Genomic DNA, 22,660 nt, shown 5'->3' on the forward strand with positions numbered 1-22,660 from the left:
AAGTACAGGCATACCTGCCATTTCATTGCGTTTTGCAGACACCTAGTTTTCACCAAAATGAAGGCAAGACCTGATACCAGCTTAAAAAGATAAGACTTGAAGGTTCAGGTGGTTAGCCTTGTTTGTTTTAAAGCAATAAAGCAGCCCTGGCCGGTTTGGCTCAGCGGTTAGAGCGTCGGCCTGCGGTCCGGAGAGACCCGGGTTCGGTTCCCGCTAAGGGCACGTACTTTGGTTGCAGTTTGTCCCCGGCCCTGGTTGGTCTTGTGGGTGGCAGCCACTCGATGTGTCCCTTCACGTCGATGTTTCTCTCTCTCTCTCCCTTCCTCTCTCTCCCTCCCACTCTATCTGTACAAAAAATGGAAAAATATCCTTGGGTGAGGATAAAAAAAAAAAAAAAAAAATTAAAGCAATAAAGCACTCAAGTTTGTACTGTTTTTAAAGACAATGCAACTGCACTTTATACTACAGTATACTATAAACATGACGTATTTATGCACCGAGAAATAAAATTCATGTAACTCACTTTACTGTGATGGTCTGGAACCAAACCCCCAATATCTGATAGGTCTATACTATATAAAGGTCAGCAGGCCAACAAAATTAAGTACCTATAGCAATTTCCCAAGAAATGGCCATGCAAGTTAACTGAAATTCAGAAGAAACAATACTGAGAACATGCATTTCAGGCATGCTCAGGGGAAGGGAGCAGACCAGTGTTATTTAATACAATGCCACTCCCAAGTGGAGAACACTTCAATATCTAGTCACTCAACCTGTAACATATTTTCCAGGAATATAAAATTTATGCTTGTTAAAAAAAACAAAAACACCCCAGCACCCAAAAAACACCTCAGCCCAGGGGATACTGCATGAGGAACTAAAAACTATAAATGAACTAATTGTAAGTAACAAGGTTAAAATAAAATCTTCTTTGTAAACTTAAGTTGTACCAGCCTTTTACTTTTCATTTGCATTTATTTAACACAATTCTCAAAACATTTGAGTGAAATTGGGCCTCCTCTGGTAAGCAAAGGACCTGAAAATAATATTTAAAAAATGAACAGGCAGTCTTCAGTTCATCCACAACACAGCAGTGTTCCCTTCTCTTTCCCCAAACTCTGAAGCACCCACTTTTGTCATACAGTCTAAAAAACTAGAACGAGAGTACATTTGTGGTGGAATGTATTGTCACTTGCTGATAACCAGTTGAAATACCATTATCCCCTTACAAGAGCTTTAAGAAATAGCCTTTTAAGCCATACATTGTGTAACTCTTTCCTTACTCCCTATGTATAATACAGATTACATAAAGGCTGACAAATCCACATTAATATAAGCATTAAGCATTTGCTGTATTGAAAGATCGTTAGTTCTAATACTAGCAGTACTGAGTTACAGAGCATAATTTTTTAACACTTAGCTGCAAGTATATATTAAGTATGGTATGTTTCATGGACTGAAGGAAAATGGCCTTTTTTTGTCTTTAAATTTACTGCTGACAACCTAATCTGAACAGTTCTGCTAAGCACTGATGTTAGAAAGAAAAGTAAAAATCAAACTTTATTGTTGCTTTTTGCCATTTGGTAGCATTTTACACACAGGCTTCGATCTTCAGAATACCCTGGATTCAGTAGAAAAACCTTTTAAATGAAGTTTTGTACAATAAAAACTTCTCAGCAGTCAAAATTTAGACTGTAAAAAAATACATGCAAAACATACTTTTCTGAAAACACTTAACTTTGAACAAAGCACCGAACTACACAAATGCAGAATGAGAACAGCATTTCAACTCCACCAAAAGTAGTCATCATAAAAGGTGTAAAAGTCACCTAACTTCACTAGGCACTGTTCACTTTTTAAACAGGAGACAATAAAAAATATTGTCCACAAACAATATCCAAACTCTAGGGCAGGTTTCAGAAAGTCTTCCACTTCATGCTTTAGTAGCGACCTGGGATGGGGAGGAAAAAAAAAAGGCATCAGTACGGAACTGATTATCAAGTATACATTAATGGTGAGAATTTTAGATTGTTCTGCCATTTGGACACTCCTATGTACCAGATTCTCTTCTGTGAATATAAAGACTTTCACACACAAGAGTCACACTAGCAATGAAAGCATTCATGTGAAACAATAGAAGTAATTGGGAAGTTACCAGAGCTAAGGTTTTAAGTCACTGAGATGTTCCCAAGCTGTGCAAAAATCACAAGCACGCTTTAAAAAGAAAAGCTACAAATAATGACAGTGTGTGTGTGTGTGTGTGTGTGTGTACACACACACACATACATATATATATATATATATATATTTTTACTATTTTACTAGGAAAAAAGATTCCATATATATATATACACATATATACACACATATGTATGTATTTACTATTTTTACTAGGAAAAAAGATTCCAAGGATTGTTTTCACTTTCTGGAATTCTATACATAATGTTTGGAATATATCTATAATGAAGATAAAACAACCTGAAGCAACCCTTTCTGTGTAAAAGAAATACTCTGCTGTGGTTTGGGAAGTTAAGGGAAGCCATACTATTATTTATAATATATAAACGAAAGAATATCAAGACAAAAAAAAAGAAAAAACACCACACAGAAACTTACGAGGTGAGTATGATCGAGATCTGGAACGTGACCTATATCCTCCACGACTATAGTAAGGAGAAGGTGACCGCCTTCTGTAAACAAATGTCAAGACCATCTAAGGCTCCACAGATCACAATTAGATGAAATGACATAAAAATTATGCACAATCCCTTTATCAGCTTCTAAAACTAGGAGGCCACCATTGACTTTCAAAAATTTTGCATTAGTCATAGGACTTCAAGGTCTGATCATTTAAAACTATCAGAAGTGGAACACTCCTTGCTATGTTTTATCCACTGATCTGCTAAACCACTTTAAATTCTATTATGTATAATATTAAAGAGCCCTGGCCAGTTTGGCTCAGAGGTTAGAGTGTTGGCCTGCGGTCCAGAGAGACATGGGTTAGGTTCCTGCTAAGGGCATGTACCTCAGTTGCAGTTTGTCCCCAGCCCTGGTTGGGTCATGTGGGAGGCAGCCACTGGATGTGTCCCTTTCCCATTAATGTTTCTCTCCCCCCAACACTCTATCTGAACAAAAAACGTCCTCGGGTGAGGATAAAAAAAAAAACAATTATCAAGAAGAAAAGGTCTTTCCCACTTATTCCACCCACACCCTCATGAACTACACACCCAAAACAAAGTATCACTAGTACATCAAAGTGATTTCATCTAGTACAAGTAAGAATTACTTAAGTGGTCACTCATTTATTCTGAGATGCTTATAAAATAACAAAGAAAATGTAGTACAAGAGGATAGCTATCAGGAATAGACTAAAAATATTATGGGTTCTTATCAATGACCTTAATTTATACCATCATTCAATACAAAATGGTACCAACTGAGTAAAAGCCCAATGAATTTCTGCAAACACACAAAGCCATGGACACATCACTTGAAGTCAATTACAATATATTATGAACTTGACACAATACAACCCTAGTGTGATGTCACTTATAATTTAACTACCATAAGAGTTTCTTCCTGTCAGCCATTTCTATTATTGTACAGATTTTAAACCCTGTTCTGGCATACCTGTAAATCTGATCCCTGTCTTGAGCAGCTCTCCATCCTCCTCCTCCTCCACCACCTCCTCTGTAAGGCAGAAATGCATGCATTTTTGAGTTTTTTAAAGACAATTCATGCAGTAAAATAAAAACATGAGAAACAACAGCTAGTTTTTTGTAAGTAAAATGATAAAGAGCCATCTTTTATCACCTCCCCATCCTTTTAAAACAAACTGGCACAGGGCTCTCTCTGATGGCTAAAACAAGTATCATTAGAACAAAGTAAATGCTCAAGTTATTTAAAATCAAATCAGATCTACCAGAAAACAACCTCCCAAGTACCATTTAATGCAAAAATATTCTGAATAAAATGCTAGGCAATGTCAGCAGCATCCTAAGCACCCACCCACTTCTATAGAAAGCAATATACCAGTCATTGTCAATTTTTAAATGTTTCCAAAGAGTGTGCAAAGACATCCACACCACAACATCACATCAAAATAAGGTATCATGGACCACTCACTACTGTTGTCAATACACATTACATAATTTACATTTTGACAAGACAGGGTCTAAATTACCTGCTGCTGCTAAAATAAAGGAAACTTATACTTCACTTTTCCTTTTGTAAGTATTCTCAAACAGATCTTTTTGTATTTTAAGTATGATGAACATTTACCTACGAAGCCCCTAAAAATTTCTTAAGTTTGGTTACGAACAAACGCTTACCATTGCTAATACTAAATTATTGTTGTTAAATAATTACTTTTATGGGCTCTTCCAAGAATCAGTGTTACCTGCCTTTTAGGGCATGATACATTAGGTACAACAAAAAAACTGCTCGATAAAGCGTTAACTTTTGAAGTACTGCTTATTTTGCTTTAGAAATAAAAAAGGGAGGGGGGAACTGAAGTATGGCCTATAATTGTTTCCAGACACAAAACCTAAAAATCTGGTTTAAACTCTAGGGCTAGATATCTTGGTATTAAAAGGAATGCGTTTATTAAAGACTACAAGTATAGTACTGCTTTAAATTATGTTGCAACTGAGGCACCCACCCTCCCCCCTAGGGAGCCTGCACAAGCCTGGCTATTTCTCCTCTTCTCCCCATGCACGTTGCCACTGCCCATCTTTCTACTAAACTCTAAGGGCCCTTCTACTATCTTAATAACCTTTCTCTTACAATTTGAGAAACAAAAAATTTTCAACTGAGATTCAGAAGAGTTGACACTTCTAAGTTTTTGGCAACTTAAAACTCGTATTTTATCATGTTTAACTTACCTGTACGATCTACTATAGTAGTCCCGATCATCATAGCCTCGATCGTATCCTCTGTCATAGTAATCACGACGGCGAGAGCTACCACTGTGAATAATAATAATGTAACTTCATAAAATATCAAGTGGCCTTCCCTGTCTTTCTACACATGGCTTTTGCTGTTTAAAACTGTTTAGACTATCTGTTAACAGCAGCAGAGGAATGTCATCTTATTTAAATCTTAAGGATAATACAACCTACACAGCCAAGCTCTATAAACATGACTGGGAAATTGCTTCAAGTATACCTTTTGTATCCTCCTGGGCAAAACAGTCATAGATCTGCCAAAGTAATGGAGAAATGAGTACTTTTGCCATTTGAATTCTCACCGATAGTGGATAAACAATGCACCTTTTCACTTCCCTTGTAACAGTGTACATAACTATGTTTTTAAATCTTTTGGTTAAGGAGGCACACATTATTCTACTACCTTGCTTTCAACTTCAATTTGCCAGCCAATCCCACATTTTCCCTAGAGGGAAATAAAATCATATGGAGAATATGTGGTTTCCAGTGGGAATGTTCAGCCTATTAGTACATGGCAACTACACAATTCTCTACCTTATAGAAGATCACTATACTTAAGTTTTAAAATGAATTCAATTTAGAGCTTTCTGCCAGTAATAAACACACTGGGAAGAATGATGATAATAAGAATTATCTATCAGCAGGAAGTCAGTGTAAAAACCAAAGCCTATGTTTTCCACTCTGTTAAGGAAACAAACTTATTTTGTTTATTTTTTTATCCTCACCTGAGGACATTTTTCCATTTTTTGTGGGAGGGGGAGGGAGGGAGGGAGAGGGGGGGGGAGAGAGAGAGAGAGAGAGAGAGAGAGAGAGAGAGAGAGAGAGAGAGAGAGAGAGAGACATCTATGTGAAAGGAACACATCAAGTGGTCGCCACCCACACGACCCAACCAGGGCCGGGGACAAACTGCAACCGAGGTACGTGCCCTTAGCGGGAACCAAACCCGGGTCTCTCCAGACCGCAGGCCAACGCTCTAACCACTGAGCGAAACCAGCCCGGGCGGAAACAAACTTATTTTAACTATAACAGTTAAGTTGCCATTCTGGGAAAAATGGTCTAATAAAAAACATTTAGATTATCCAGCAAAGCCAAATATATGGCATTTATTATTAAGTGGGATGGGATCTTGTGTTAGGCTGTCACTGTAGAATTTGTGGCACAAACAGAATGTTTCCACTGAATACATTTTATCAAATATAGTTTTAGCCAGTTAAGAAAAACAGGAAAAATGATTTACATTGTGGCAAAATTAGATGAAATGCCAAAGATTTCCCTGCAGTACTTGTGTTTTTAGAAGTGAATGAACCAAATTGTCAATAAAATTTCTACCTTGAAAATAAACTTACTAGGTAGGTCTCCCCATGTAAATTCCGGGTGTTGGGGTATGTGGTCTTTTTGTTATAGAGAAATCAACTCTGATTCTACGTCCATCAAGCTCCATCCCATTGGCACGCTCCTTCGCCTTAAAAAAATACATTAAGTTGTTATATGTACCCTGAACAAAATCACAAACTATTCAACAGCTATAAATAAGGTCCAACAGTATGTTTCAGTTAGATGCAACAAATTATTTTAATGTTGGCAGAACATTTCGACCTACAACTTTAGGTTGTTTCCCCTATTCAACTGTTTAAAGTTAGCCATAAAACTAAGATATGTTTATCAAAAAAGCTACAAAGGCCAATTAAGTCATGAAATAATTAAAGTTAATTATTTATTCTGAAGCAGTGCACATTTAGCAAATCCTGACCCTTGAGACAGATTTGAAATGTCTGGGAATAAGATTTCACGATAAATGAAAATTACATAAAATTCAAATTTCAGTGGCCACAAATGTTTTATTGTGATGAAGCCCTAGTCATTAATTTACATATCATCTATAGCTGCTTTTGCATTACAACAGCAGGGCTGAAAAGTTGTGACTGATATCCTAATGTTTAACAGAAAAGTCGATGGATTCCACCTATGGATAGAAAAAGCTGATATGAAGACAGCTATACATAGTTCCTTCACCTAAAACATCAGCAACTGAGAAAAGGTATGTACTTCAAAACAACAAAAAAATCCTATTCCAAAGAGTTATTCACTATTTAAGGAACACCCTCCTCCAAATCAGTGGATTTTAATTTCTAATTCCAATCATGGTATTTCCCGGTTTGTAAGGTTAAGTCCTCGAAAGATAGTTACTGGCACTACTGATTGAGATATAAAATATGCTATTTTTCAGAAAGCAAACTGTGGCCCTGTAGCAAATAATTAGGGAAAGCAGGCCTATAATATTAGTAATCCTGGGAAAATACTATTTATATCTTTGGGCTTCCATTATTACTAAAACGAAAATGAATGACTCCTTAAAGCAGCCCTTCAAATATCTTAAATTTTAGTCACCCATCCTAAGTACCTGCATTTAGCTTTTGATTCTTCCTTTAGTAGTTCAGGTTACTCTTAAAGCTTTCAAAAATGAGTAGTTTTAATAAATAGCTATATAATTTATCTAGAGCTGAATCCCCCAATCTCAACATTGACCCCAGATGACTTATCATTGTTTCCCAAGCTTTTCTCCTCCTCGTACATCCCTTGGAGACGATTTCAGCTATTATCCATATGCAATAAAGCCCCAATTCCTAAAATGTGGTCCACATTCATCTTTAAAACTTTTTAGGCTACATACTAATTTTTTCTTCCTACATTCTGTCTCAAATCAATTAACATCTAAATAAGAAATCACTTTGCCTGAGCCATAATTATCATTTTAAATGCCCTTCACTCTACAAAACGGTTCCGTGTAAACACTGATTAAATATTCTAAAAGGTATTAAATTCCTGTATTTTAGATACCCGTATCTAGACACATATATATATCACATCTGTAAACAGTCATATGAAGTACTATGTCAACATGTCCTTAACTCAAGTACTCGGTCATTTAGTACTTGGGAGTTCACAACAGCATTGCTTTTTTACAAAGTACAGATATGCTTTTACTTACTTCCTTGGCATCATCTACATTTTCAAAATATACAAAGGCAAATCCTCTTGAACGTCTAGACTGCTGGTCATATACAATAGACACATCAGCAATAGGACCATATTTAGAGAATACTTCTCTTAGATCTCTTTCTGTAGTGTACAAGCTCAATCCAAATACTCCAAGACAACAGTTGGGATCAGGATTTGCCTAGAAATAGAAAAATGGATTTTTAACTTTTAAAACTTAAGTCGTAAATCAAATAAAAAGCGAACCATATACAAATTAGCCAAAGTTTCATTACCAATAAAAGTAGATGATAAACAGACTACATAAGTACTTTAAAAATTAATGTGTTACAGCAAGTGTTCCAATGAAAACAAGTTTAAGAATGAGCAGAAATGATTACAACAGGAGTAATTTCAATCTTAGAATTAAGTAGAAGGAAATAGGGGCACATCTACTGAAAAGCAAACTAACTTTTTGGGGAAGATTTGAAGGCAAGTGATTCACTTTCTTTTTTATCCTCACCAGAGGACATTTTTTTTTTTTTTTTAAATTTATTTAGATAGAGCAAGAGGAAGAGAGAGAAACATCGACGTGAAAGGGACACATTGAGTGGCTGCTACCCACGCGACCCAAAGAGCTGGGGACAAACTGCAACCGAGGTACATGCCCTTACCGGGAACTGAACCTGGCTCTCTCTGGACCGCGGGCCAATGCTCTAACTGCTGAGCCAAACCAGCCAGGGCTCAACTGATTCACTTTCTAGGAATTTATTCTAAGAAATGTTTACAAGTTCACATAAAGATAATCAGAATAGCACTGTCTCTATAAGCCAGAGAAATAGTGATTATTAAATGCGGAATTAAGACGTAAGACACGCTTGGCTTGATTCTATTTTCAGAATTATATATACAAGGTAGTCACATATACACACAAATGAAGTCAAAGAAGATGTGTGTTGAACTATTAACGGGTACTAAACAGCTTGTTTGCAATTATTATAAAAAAGAAAAAACTAGCCACATCTTGCTGACATTCCAGTTGCCATAATGAATTACCCCAAGTTTTTATTTCACAAACTCATTTACTACAAATTTCAGTTCACTCTCAAAAACACACCCTACAAAACCATTTAGATCCTAGAATGAAATCACAATATAAACACACCAAATGCCACCTCATTTGGAACCTCTCATGGCAGACAAGAAAAAGCCACACTACCTGAAAGAAACTTGCTTACAATTAAATAGTAAAGTCAGGAAAATATTATGTAAAAGGTATTAAAACCACCCCAGTAGACTTGAGTAACAGTATGAAACAGATATGTGAATGACAGTCCAAATGCAGATCATTACATGGGAGATTCCTTTTATCAATTTTAAAAAAGGGAGTTTTGTTCCACTTATTTATACATTCATTGGTTGATTATTGTTGTGTGTCCAGACCTGGGATCAAACCCACTACACCTTGACGAATCGGGATGACACTGACCAACTTAGCTACCTGACCAGGGCTGGGAGATACTTTTTAAAGAGAGACTATCTCAAAACACTAAAAAGCTTCAGAAGGTAACTCGTGTATATTCAATGCTAATGTTTCACTGCCAAATAAAATCAAACTCTAAAAAAAGAGAGAGATAGGACTGTATGTATTAAAATGGTTTTAGTCCATTGTTTCAAAAACAGAACATTTTTCATCTTACCCGATTCCCGACATGACGTCTGCGAGTAGACATGGGAGAATGACTGTGGCTATGACGTCTTCGATAATCTCTACTGTAAGACCTGCTGCGAGATCGTCTATGGGAGCGAGATCGAGATCGTGACCTTGTATAATGCCTTCGAGAACTTCTTCTGGATCTAGACCTGCAAAACAAAGGCTTCGAGGTCATGACTAAATAGCTGACAAGATATGACTTTCAATTCTTTCAAAACTCTGTTCTAGTGTTAAACTCCAGAAGATTGAACACAAGCCAGGCACATACTAACATGATACCAATTGGGTGGAATCATAATTTTTTTCAATTGTAAATTCAGTTTCAAAACCACTACCTCTTCCAACATTTCTTAAAATAATAAAATGAACACATTTAATTATCTTTTGAAAATCAGAAAACATGTACTCATACCAGCTTGATATATGTCTACTTCTCCCCTCAGAATACCATCCTATTTTTCTGCTTCTCACATTATGCCCACCAGTAAGATAAAAATTACCATCACTGTAGTTCCCTCCCGCAATGTTTTAAAATCAACCAGTTACTCTTAACTAACTAGTTATCATATAAGTTGTCATCCAAACCAGAGAGGCCACATTGTAAGAGACGAGGTGCTGTTAATTAAGGCTTGACAACAGGCATAAACTAGGGCTGTCCTGAGAAAACCAGGATGTATGGCCTACTCCTGACCAACATTTAAAAAAGTGCTTGTGGTATTTAATTTTTGTTTTATACATACATGTAATATAACACTAGACTACACCTATTTATCAAATATTGCAGTTACCGAAAGCCAGTGTCCTGCAGTATATTTGCCATACTAATATGCAGTTTACTTAAACTCATAGTTAATCCTCACAACAATTCTGAAGAACTGGTACTATTACTAACTTGCCTTTATAGATAAGGAAGCTAAAGTGGAAAAAGGTTAAGTAATCTGCCCAAGCGAGAAAAAACAGAGGTAAGATTTCTTGAAGCCTAACTCAAAAGCCCAGGCTCTTAACCACTAATCCTAGTCTTTGGTCTCACAGAAATTAGGATTAAGTTCATTTCCAGTTACAGTATTACATAGGCCAACAAATGATCGAATCCTCTCTATCTTCCTAGTTTACAAAGCTCACACCAATTTCAAAGCTACAAGTAACAGAAGGAAATCCCAAGAGTCTTTCTTACCTAGATTCAGATCTGGACCTGGACTTTGATCTGGAGCGCCTGGAATCTTCCTTGGAGCGAGACCTTGCAGGGGTATGCCTTGCAGATTTCCCAGATCCATGAGCACTTCCACTTCTGGAAGCAGAACGGGATTCCTACACGTAGATGTCAAAAGTTTAATTTGTATACTTTCTGGGCAACTTTAAAACAAATAAGCTGCTGTGAGATAAATGGTGAGGGAAAGCAATCCCCCTTCCAAGATAAGAAAACATAGGTAAGGGCAGGAACTGAATATACCTGGTATAACAGTTACATTGCTCCAACTGACATAAGTCGATTAACGTGAACTTCCACCTTTTTTGGAGCAGGGGTAAGAGTTAACTGACCCCACATTCTTCAGAAAGGGGTGTTAAAGCCAAGCAGCTGAGGGATTGTCCAAGGATTGTGTTTAGGGAATGTTACTCCATAAAGACTAGGGTGAGAAAGAACCTTATTAATAACTATGACATCTATCCTTTATACCTATATCAAGTTACCATCAATAAAAACAGAACCCTATGAAATTCATGAAACTTTAAAAGTGCGTTTGACTTTTTAATAAGACCTCAGCTATTCAAATTGCATTTATATTCAGTGGGAAAGAGACAAGGACAACCTTTTTCAAGTCCTAGAGAAATGTAGAAGCCTAGTGGAAAGCAAGGACCAGCTTGAAGGACACTAGACAGGCAAGACTCTGTTCCATCTAACCATGGTGGGAGGCCCCGTAAGACCCTTAAACAAACAAACCAGATGGAGCTATAGCAGAAAGGCAGTGAATTGTGCAAAGGTAAGAGTAGAGAAGGTGCCAGAGAGCTACAGCTTCCTCAGTTAAATGGAGATGAGCCAGGGCAAAGTGAAACTAAGTTAGAAAAGCTATCTAAAGTACCTATGAAAACCAGAACATGAATTTAGGGGCTTCTCATCTAGGCTCAGAAAGGGAATTCAAGAATTATATGCAAAAAAAAGGGGTCTAGGTATATACTATATATCCATAGCTTTCCCAATCAAAACTAGGACTAGCTAGCAGATAAGTGGCACATAAAGATTCTATCCTCTCTCAAAACAAAACCAACAGCGAAATGGGTAAATAGGATAACTAGTAGTTCACCAATGGTCAACTAATCAGCAGACAAGGCATACATACATAACAACTAATAGAACCAGAGAAACATTCTGCCAAGGTACAGAAACAGAAAACTGGATACAAAGGAGAGAACACCCACACTCACATCCTCTATTTCAAATTATCCAATCTTAGGCAAACTAAAAGGCACAAAGTCCAATGAGCCTTTCCTCCCATGTTAGAGCAAAATGGCCAGACTCAAAAGGAACCAACATTACTATAGAGGAAGAATGAATGTTGAAGCTCCTGGATAAAAGTTATCATAAAGAGACCTCCTTGTGGGATAGACCTTTAGAATATTCTGGCCATTCTTGAAAAAAATCTAAGACACTGGATTGTTTTAAAGTTACAGCCCCAAACATCTTAGACTCTGTTCTGGATTTACAGCACAATGGAGAAAATTTTGGAGGATCCTTTCTGTGACGTCCAGAGGAAAAAATTTACACGCAACAACAAAGAAGCATTAAAATGTGAAGATTAGAACACGGAAGAAAAGAGTTAACTCAGCTGGTAAAATGAGTTCTGGTCTCTAGGCCCAAAACAACTTTAGAAACTTTCCAATATTATCTCAAAGTCATTAAGAAACGTGACGCGATGTGACATGAAATGCGAAACTTTCCACTCCTTCCCTCCGTCGATGGTTGTAAAGAGTCAAAGAAAAAGGTACTACTCTTGGACAACATAATTTTCAAAAATAGGGTGTAGTTTCTACCACAGGCAAAAGCTAATCTAGAAAAGAAGATAGTAATAGAGACCCACAAGTTACTATATGCCTGTTTATTCAACTACTAGAAATATTATGTATGCCATGGAACACTGATAACCTTTAATGGAAACCAAAGAAAACTTGCTCTGGAAGGGAGAGCAGAATATGGGCACTTCACAGTAATTGTTAAAAGATCACCAACAAAATTATTGCAGTTAACTGAAACCAGTCAGCCTTGGGATCTGAATATAAAAGAAGAGAGAATAAAGTCAAGATCCCCCTTTTTAAAGCCTCTTGCTTCATTAAAAAGAACAGCCTTCTTCCAAGCTGAAATGCGATTTCCCCCTGAAATTCTAACAGATCTAAGAGCCAGAGATTTAGTAGCTGTGAAATTATAACTTCACTCAGCCTCCGAAACTAACTGGTATATGCACTAATCTTATGAACAATCATTTCTTAAACTAGGAAAAGGGGAAGAAACATGAAAATTTTCCCTTCTATATTAGTACTTGATTAGGCTAATATCTAAACAATGCCTCTACCTATTTTTCTCATCAGAGATATTTTTAAAGTTAAACCCTTTTGTAGTTACTTGGCCATTAGCTGGGTTGGAAATACCTGCATAGAAGTTTTTAGCCTGTCTAGAAGAAATGAGGCCTAAATTAGCGAAGTCTAAAAGCATATAACTTTAATTATTAATCCACAGGTAAATCTGTGAAACCAGATGAAAAAACCTTCTACACACAAGGAAAATTCTAAGTCTACTTTCAGCTGACAAAGCTACCGGTGTCAACATATTAAAACCCTACCAAAAGAAGCACTACTATGGACATCAGTACCTCAAGGAAATGGACCATGAACTAACTAAAAGGAGCACAATTAAAATAAAGACAGAAATACCCTGAAAACTGCTCAAGAAATTCAGTTCTTCTAGATTGGATCTCAGCCATACACATACTAATATACAACCTACAGGGAATACATCAGAAAAAAACAAACTCAGCCTTCCAACAAAATACTGTAATCTCCATTTCCCTATTCTGAGAAGGTGCTACCTTAGAAAAACTTTTTGGAAGAGGTGACAGAAGTGGGAATAACCAATTGCTAGATTTCTCATGCACTATTTTAAAAAATGAATGCAGTAAATAAAATTTAAAACTGGCTCTTGTAAACCTATACAGCATTCAAAAACACAAGTCCTCCATCTGGAGCGGATTTTAGGTCTTGAGTTGGATACCTACATTTCTTAAAACGCACCACACACACATTTATGATGCTAGTTAAATCTCACTAGTTTAGTCAACCTCTGAAGTTTTATGCATCCTATCTGGTTTTTCTTGGCAAAGGCGTCTTCCTGGAACTTTTTTCATTATCTCTGCTGCACCTGCCCCCCCACCACACCCTAGCATTAATCAGCCCTCTTGGGGCATGTATTTTACTGTCTAGGACAAGAGGCCTGTCCCCTATCTTACCTCCCTAATGATGGGGGGAGGGGAGAGAGAAGAGGTCTGGCCAAAGGAAACAAAACACCTGAATGAATAAGATGGTCAAATAACATGAATGTTTATTTTCGCCCTGTTATCTATCTTAGACCATTTAATCAAACCCTAAACTGCCCTCTTCCCCTTTGAGAGCTAGTTAAGATTTTACTTTTGGGCCCCAAGGACCTTTCAGGTATTCTAATAAATAAAAGAACCCATGGGATCGCAGAAAAATATCCATTCACATCACCTTTACCTCAACTCTCTGCCTAATCTCTAATTAACTCAGAATGCAAAGTTAATAATGCTATTAGTTTGTACAAAGCAAAAAATTTTACAAAGCAGCAATGGGGCAAAGCAAATGCTGGAAATAGTCTTTTATAAAAAAGGTCAATACCCTGACAATAAATAGGCCATACAGCCTCAGAAAATGGATCCCTCTAGAAATGTAACGTAAACCAGTTTTTCCATGAGCAGTAGACCCGGCAACAGTCAGAGGAAAGTTTTTTTTTTTTAAAAAATGTAATTGAATTTATTGGGATGACATTGGTTAATACAATTATATAGGTTTCAGGTAAGAGGAAAAGTTTGTGTGTGTTTTTTTTTTAATTAGGTTTTTCATTTCAGAAAGGGTAAGTGATAACCTTGGCTTCCCCAATAGAGTAGAAGACAGCTGTTGGTTGGCTACCATTGAGTATTACTTTGATGTGTACTTGTTCCATCCAACCGAAGGTATCATTACAATCATCTGACTCTTCTATTCAGCTAAAACAAAACACATAGAAAGGAAAATGACAGAACTTTTGGATTTATTCTCCCAATAAGTGGTGGGAGTGGGGAACCAGAATACAGCTCCTTTATAATCTATACCTCCTACATCATTATAATAGTTAAGTGTTAATAGCAGAAAATGAGAAAAAGAAATAAAGCTGATTTCTGAATGAAGCACCTGCTACTATTGCCACTGAGTTAGATATCCTGTTCACTTGCATGTGTGACCCACCTTATTCTAAGGGAAGCCACTGTTATTTTTAGTACGAACCCTTGTCACAGCTGGAATAAGCATTAAACAGAAAAGAATTAAGAATCAACCTTGTGAATTTAGCACACATGCACCTTAAAGTTAGGACCTAAGTGGTCATAGCTTTCCACTATTGCCATCTGTAAAGAAATTGTTTTCACAAATGCCAAAAGTATCCTGTTCAACGCTTGGATTTTGAGGGTTTGGTTCTACACCATTCTGGTGACATTCTTTAGGAAAACCTTGACAACATCCTGTACATAGGATGGAGCAAAAGAAGGTTCACTGTCATTCCTGTGGAAAACAAGGAATAACAATTCAAGAATAAACTTTCACAAACTCTTAACAGTAAACGTACTTTTGCCCCACCCTGTATATTGCTCAGTATGAAAGGATAGGGGTCAGTGCACTGTAAAAGTCCAGGGGGGTGGCAAAGACCACCAGTTCCAACTCTGGAGGTACTCACTCATGCCCCAGGAGCAGCAGTTAGAAAGACGAAAAATCTAGAGGGAACAATATGAAGCTAACTGTTACCCATTCTGGTGGGCTCATTCCTGCCTGGTATTTGACTACAAAGGGTTATTTTTTAAAAATCGCATTTCAATATAATTTGACTAAGAAGTTAAAATTAGAATTACCTAATTTAAACGTTTCCCCTGGAAGGCACTTCTTTACCCTGTATATATTTTCTTCTATTAAACAAATAATGCATGCATGTTTAGCAAAATATACAGGGACACATAAACAGACTAGTAATTACTTAGCGTAGTGCTTTCTGATTCCAGATTACTTCTTATCTTAACTTCATTTTTATTTCTTTTCTTCATTCTTCCGTTTCAAATTCTGACTTCTTTCATCTTCCCCACTTCACACAAATTGCTCAATATTCTACAAGTGGGACTTCTGGTCTGATAATTAGCATGCATTCTTTCTTTAATTTTTTCAAATTTCAGCTTCACTTATTCCTGAGCTTCAAATACTCATTTATAAAACTTGTCAAATGACGACTTCCGCATTTTCCTTCTTCAACATTAACCTTAATAGAAAAAGAACAGGATGAAGAATATTTTAAAACTCCAGGATAAAATCCAGTGCCAAAACTGAAACTAGAAAAAAAAAATCCCTTGTTTTGGATTAAAAAAAAAAATAACAAAAAAACAAAACACCTAGAATATGCAGCTCAAAAAACTGAAACTCTATAGTTTCCTGTTGGTTCTAAGATATATGGTAATCAATCTCATTCGTCTATTCCAAATAGCTTTATCATGCTTAAGTTGAATGTGAAGTGCGCAACTGAACATTTACTGTTCATCTAACATTTTAAGAACGATAATTACATTTCACACTTCTTATTTTATCCATCAGTAGAAAATATGTTAAGTGTCAAAAGCACAACTCCAGCCAAAAAAATGACACATTAATACAATAGTGCAAGAAAGGAAAGCACGGACAATTCATTTGTACAATGATGACAGGGCTCAGGGGCGAAGAGGTTTACAAATTGTGACTTGTCTTATATGGTCAAGGAATGTATTTAATGTCACACACTTTTGTACCACATATCTAAAGAGCTCTATGGAAAGACAATGTCAGGGAATCTGAAAATTTGGACTATGCTTGAGTGTTCAACCTACAGTTAGAAAGCTGCTCTAGTGAGATTTTATATTATAAATGGTCTAACTACTGAATTTAGAACTAAAATCAAGTCAACCAAAGACTATATTCAAGTAGCTATGAAGGAAAGCAGAACAAACTAGAAAGCAACATTGGTGTTTTCAAATAATGTTGTAAACTTCCCCCCTCAATTAACAAATATTAAAACTTCTGCAGCCCAAGGGAGAAATTCTACTTTTAAAGGTGGCAACATGGGTAAAATTATAGCTCACCTCCTGAAATCACTGAAAATATTTGACACCAGTTAAGTATAAATAATAGTGTCTGTTCAACACCCTAAACAAAATACTGCCCTCATAAAACATCCTAGTTTTCCTGCATTTCACCTTATGATCTTTCATTCCGCTGTCAATAATTTCCTCTCCTAGTTTTATTTTCTTTCTGGGAAAAATAAAGCTTTCCTTTAAAAAAGAGAAAAAAGTTAAAAAAAAAAAAAAAAGTCTTTATACCTATCTGGGCATAAAGGCAGCCATGGCTATTGTGGAAATGCTGTGATATCTTTTCTAAGAGAATAAGCTTATTTTTCAATACAGTTTTTAAGTCAATTACTGTTTATTTAATCCAGGAAAATTTTTAAATAGTTTGTTTTTTTTTTAATTAAGGGAGTCACAATAATTGGTTTTCTTTTAATATCCATCACTAAAATGTAATGGGAACTGTTTGCTGACAGCACAAATGTAATCGTGGAATCAGAATGCCCAAGCAGGTTTCCTCTTAGGGCTCCTAAAGAGTATGTACAGATACAGGACTTAGATGCAGAAGATACTGGAATGGAGGCCAAAGCTCTAGATAGCACCTACTTTTCAATATGGACACCTTCCTGCTGTTATTTCATTACTCCTTCCCAACCTTTTCCCTTCTTTTGTATCTGAATTACAAAATCACACTACTAAATAACATAAACACAAGGTTTATTTCAACTCAGCTACAAAGTGGCCACTTTATAAAACTAGAAGACAAACTAATGAGCTAATTATTTGGTTAAGAGCGCCTACTTAGAAATAAGCAGAAACTTGCCCCCCTCATCTATACATTTTCCTGTTAAAATGATTCTAATGGTTACATTGGGAATTCATGTAATATTAAAAACGTGCAAATTCATTAAGCTGATTGCAAGGTAATTACTATTTTAAAAATTGGGTGGGAGCAAATCAATGCCACCATTATGGTTGATACTCATATCACTATAAGGGCTTTTAAATCTTCTTCTGTAGCCACTCTACCAGAAGGTTGGGTAGATAGAAAAATCCTCAGACCAAGAATATGCTCTGAAAAAACCATCAGACATGTCTAAATCAGTTGTAAGCCCATGCTTTTGAGAGATCTCTTGCAAAAACAGTCCACTCTAAATTTACATTCTTAGTTTTAAGAATGTACTTTCCAGTAAAAGCAAGTTTAGGTACAGTATGCTTTTGACTTTCAGAAGACTACCTTATTAATCTGATAGCTACATACAAAAATCAATACAAAAAGAGGGGCCCCATCTCATGCTGTAATAGACCATGTATGCTGATAAAAACAACAATCTGAAAATAACCCCCAAAACAAAAGCAAAGATTTTTGGGAACTTGAAGACTCTAACTTGCTTTAGTGAAGAACTTTATTCTGGCTTACAGCCTAAAAACAAAACTGACAATACCTAATTCATTGTGAAACAACCCCCTCCCGTCAACTAACCTTTGTAAAAACACTTAAATTTTGTAAACACCAATCACCATCCCATCACTATACGTAGTGAGAAATAATACAATTTATGTGTAAAAACGGATCAACATTATGTGACACAGTGCTAAGACTCAAAAGACACACAATTATAGCTCTGTCCTCTTGGGCAAAAATGTGATCAACTACAAAATATTAATACTTATCACTTATGTTTGGGGGTTTTATTGACCATAAATGGAATTGGATGTACAAGGTGAATTCTATTTAACACATCTCTCTCCACCTGAATTCCCCCCGAAAAACATTTTTTTAAAACACAAAACCAGTATTACTTACCTTATAATCACTTGGAATTCCACCTTCTAGTTTCAGACAATATTCACAATATTAAATCATTCTTAGTTAACAACCTGGTTTCTTCAAGAGACTCACGCCTAATTACTCAATGAAACAAAACAATGCAAACTATGTCCTCCCACTCCACATAAATTCAATCCTTTATTAAAGGGATTTGGTGCAATGGCTACAATTCTCTAAAAAAGAAATAGATTGAGATGTTTCAGTTATGAAAATTAGAATTTGGAATTGGGCCGAAAAGCAAAGAATACTAAAAGAACCCTAGATTAAGTAGAAGAAAAGGAAAACTGCAGAATCTGAAAGGCAGTTTGATGGGATGGTATCCAGATACTATTCATGTCTACAGAAAATAAGACTAAAGAATAAAGTACCTACATTGCAAACACACTACTTCTATAAAAATAGCCGATATTCTACCAAACTGTGACATAACTGTTAAGATTGCCTTTTAATGGCAAAAGGTTTCAGACCCTTTGGGGAAAAAAAAAAAATGTTCGCCAGACAAATTTTGGAAATTCTGGAAGACACTTGAATTTGGAGAAGAAAAACATTTACAACATTCGCATGGGTTTGGCCAGGTCAGGAAGTCAACTCCAATTGGAGACACAGTTCTTGAATTTAAATCAACTATGACACAAAAATCCCAGGTACAGGTAAAAGTGAAATTCTGCCATAAAAGCAAGTGTGACAGGAACCACAAATATTCAAGAACGCACCCCCACCCACGCATTTAAAATGAGACAAGGGGACAAACCAAACCAGTTCTAAGAGAACAATTTATTATTTACTGCACACACACAACCATTCTGTTTAGGAGAGGAGCAACTTCCGATGTTTAAAGGATTGGAGGAAATTTTCTTAAGAGTTACTTTGGGGGTGTGAGAAATTACAGCTGATCTGAGATTTGTATTAGTGACTTACATGACCAGGTTAGAATGTTTGAGAGCCTACAGTGGCATAAATATTTTTCAGGCTCCAGAGAGATTCCAGGCATGTCACAAGATTACTGACTGCCCTTAATGCAACTTTGTCACTGCTTTCAGGCACTTCCAAAATCAAGGTTTTTTTTGCCAGTCAGATCTGACTGTTCTACCTACCTAGCCCCTTTCATGGCATCTTATTTAACTAGTTCCACTGACCTTTATGGTTTGGCCAAGCATTCTTTGAGAGTTAAACATATGTTTGTTTTAGTTCTATTCTAACAACTTCAGTTTCCAACTACCAGTTGGAAAGCAATCAACATACAAAACACCAACCAAACAAAATGGAAGTATCCCAGAACTTCAAGTTTAGAAAAGTCTTGCAGGAAAAGTCAAGATTCCTAAGGAAAAAAAGAACAAAACAAAACTAATTTCCAGCATGTAACTTAAAGTTATTTTACAGCGTTCTGGCCTTCCATAATAATTTAGTGAATACCTATTCTATATACTAGCATTTTAGAAAACCCTAAGATGTAGATACTCCACTAGAAGGAGTATGTCCACTTCAAAAAAATTCTACTTAATGACACCTCTTGAGCTGTCTCAAACCAGGATCTAATACCACAACTGTTTCCTTGTGTAAAATTTTTCATCTCCAAAAGCACAGCATCACAGTAACTTATTCAGGTAAATTCAACTAAGAGCTCCCCTGGACAGAAAGCAGTCCTTTTACAGTCCCCAAACAGTGCAAAAGTACCCAGTAATTGTTTTTGTTTAATCACTGATAACTTGAAACTATCATTTGCTTTCCAGCCCAAAGACCAATGACTGGTTTCCACAGTATATTCAACTAGTAGAAACTAGAAGTCACAGCTTTAACAACTTGCAAATCCAATTCAAACTTTCTTACCCTACGAAAGCAAGAACTTAAAAAACAATTGTACACACGTTAGTGACTCTAGAATCATTTAAGAGAAAAACATAAAAAGGAAATATTCATATGACTATATAAAAGAGAAGCTTGATTAGTTAAAATCAAATCAAACAGATTTGGCTCCAGGAGCTAAATAGTTTATTTTTAAACCACCCCAAATCTTATACGAGTTTGCTCAAGTAATTGGATACATTTAACTGACAGTTACTGACACCTTTAAGGTGGCTCTACCAGAAAGGGAAAATTTAACAAGTAACAAACTGTAAAAACACCCCGTCAAGTTAAAAAAACAGGTTCTATGGTGCTTTTTATCACCTTTCTAACAAATTCTCCTTAATCTCCAATATGCAAGACTCTGGCAAGCCTTGCATTGAGGCATCTTCATTAGAACCCACACCCCGCAAATCAAGCTCTATCTACATCGTGCTGTTTCAAACCTGGAAATGTTTTATTCCTCAAATCAATCAACCCGCACCGAACTCCACACCAGGAAGGTGGGGACTTAAAAAATTTTAAAACAATTTTTAAAAAAGGAACAAATGCTCCACAGAATTAAATGCCTCGAAACAAAGGAAATAACGGCGCCATAAATCGTTGCCCGCCAATTTCTCCTATACAATCCCATGGAAAAAAACACCTACTCCAAATAGGATGACAATCTTAAGACACCTCGTGGTCTATTCTACTTTACACTGAGATTCGGTTTCAAAGAAAAGCATTCCATTTAGGCCTAACACAAAGCCCGCGCTCAATCTCCCCAAACTAACGGACCAAGGATTTTGTCTACTTAGGTTAGTTCTCCCCATCCTGAAAGTCCCAAGCACACACTAGATTCTATCCTTCCAGGTCTATAACATGATCCTTTCTTAACTTAAACACCGGGTGGAAGATCCCAAAGAACGTCCCTTTCTTTTTCTACCCGCCCCCCCGGGTACCCTGGTGAGGCGCGAGCCGAGCCCGCGTGGACGCGCGGCTCCGCCGCCATTTTGTGCCTCTGGCAGCGCGCCCAGCCCGCCAGCCCAAGATGGCTGCGGCGAAGGCTTCGCAGGAGAGCAACGGCGAAATAAGATACCGCTCCCCTCCCCCAACACCGAGGGGACGCAGCGGCCATTTTTAATCTCCCTCTTGTAACAGAAAAAACCGCCGACTCGGGTAGGCCACATAACTTGCCTTTGGCCTTCATCAATAAACACTATCCACAAAGGCTTTTTCAATCCGACTCCTAACCTCCCGGCCTCAGACTTCGGAGCCGAAATCGCTCGTCTCTTGCAACGAGGCCGTCGGGCCTGAAAGATGAAGAAGCTGGGACCACACAGCCACCCCCGTAGCACCTCTACGTACCCGCTCGCCGTAGTTCTGCTCGCCGCTGTCGCTCATGACTCCCAGCTGCTGCCGCCGCTCGGCTCGATGTGCTTCAATAGAAGCCGCCGACCTCTTGCTCCTTCTTTATGGAGGCTCCGCCGCAGCCTGCAGAACGCACTAGTTTCCAAGCCGCTGCGAACCGAACTGCTCCGCACCGCTTCCACACGGACTCTAAGGCTTTCGGATGTGACGCAGCGTCTTTAACCCAGCTCCGCCCCCTCTCAGAACGCGCGCTTTGTTGGCCCCGCCCCTCCGCGCTTGTTTTCCTTTCCAGCAAAGGCGCTTCGCGAACCGGATGTGACGTAAGCGTCACCTCTCCCGGGGCCCTACCCCCATCGGTCTCTGAGGCGGGAAAGCCTGCTGGTTGGCCTGTGTGGTGCCTCAGAGGGTGATGATACCACCCGGTAACACTTGACTTCTTTCTGGAACTTTCCAGGGAAACCCTCGTAGGCAGGGGAAAGAAGGGAGGGGATGCCCTCCCTTTATCCCATCTTTCATTTCTTTTTTCCGCCTTGTAAGTTTCTATTTTTTGTGCCTTCTTTTGGTTGGAGAAGGCAAATATCCATGTACTGCGTTTTCTACTTTGCAT

The 22,660-nt window shown here is 37.4% G+C and overlaps 1 protein-coding gene across 6 annotated transcripts; it reads right to left on the reverse strand.

The window, feature by feature from the left end:
* Positions 1 to 960: 960 nt before the first annotated feature.
* TRA2B (transformer 2 beta homolog) lies at positions 961 to 22,346 on the reverse strand. 6 transcript variants are annotated; one of them, XM_036242446.1, is made up of 12 exons: positions 19,995 to 20,158; positions 18,835 to 19,031; positions 15,920 to 16,195; positions 14,783 to 14,903; positions 10,811 to 10,944; positions 9,623 to 9,785; positions 7,936 to 8,124; positions 6,293 to 6,408; positions 4,884 to 4,967; positions 3,631 to 3,690; positions 2,617 to 2,690; positions 1,535 to 1,951 (listed from the first exon to the last, which is right to left on the reverse strand). In XM_036242446.1, the coding sequence occupies exons 4-12, from the start codon at positions 14,858 to 14,860 to the stop codon at positions 1,941 to 1,943; spliced, it is 909 nt and encodes a 302-aa protein (XP_036098339.1). In that variant the 5' UTR covers positions 14,861 to 14,903; positions 15,920 to 16,195; positions 18,835 to 19,031; positions 19,995 to 20,158; the 3' UTR covers positions 1,535 to 1,940. The 6 variants fall into 6 exon arrangements, with proteins under 6 accessions (XP_036098340.1, XP_036098339.1, XP_036098338.1 ...); XM_036242445.1 differs by having other exon boundaries at positions 15,798 to 16,195; XM_036242449.1 differs by having other exon boundaries at positions 14,840 to 14,903; positions 19,995 to 20,157.
* Positions 22,347 to 22,660: the final 314 nt, after the last annotated feature.

Source organism: Molossus molossus, unplaced genomic scaffold (assembly GCF_014108415.1).
Source record: "Molossus molossus isolate mMolMol1 unplaced genomic scaffold, mMolMol1.p scaffold_m16_p_5, whole genome shotgun sequence".
NCBI lineage: Eukaryota > Metazoa > Chordata > Mammalia > Chiroptera > Molossidae > Molossus > Molossus molossus.

Coding starts and splice junctions, on each gene's coding strand:
- TRA2B (XM_036242446.1), bottom strand. CDS start 14,860: ATGGAACAAGTACACATCAAAGTAATACTCAATGGTAGCCAACCAACA. Junction 9,786..10,810: donor AGGTCCAGATCTGAATCTAG/GTAAGAAAGACT, acceptor TTTGTTTTGCAG/GTCTAGATCCAGAAGAAGTT. Junction 6,409..7,935: donor ATGTAGATGATGCCAAGGAA/GTAAGTAAAAGC, acceptor TATTTTTTTAAG/GCGAAGGAGCGTGCCAATGG.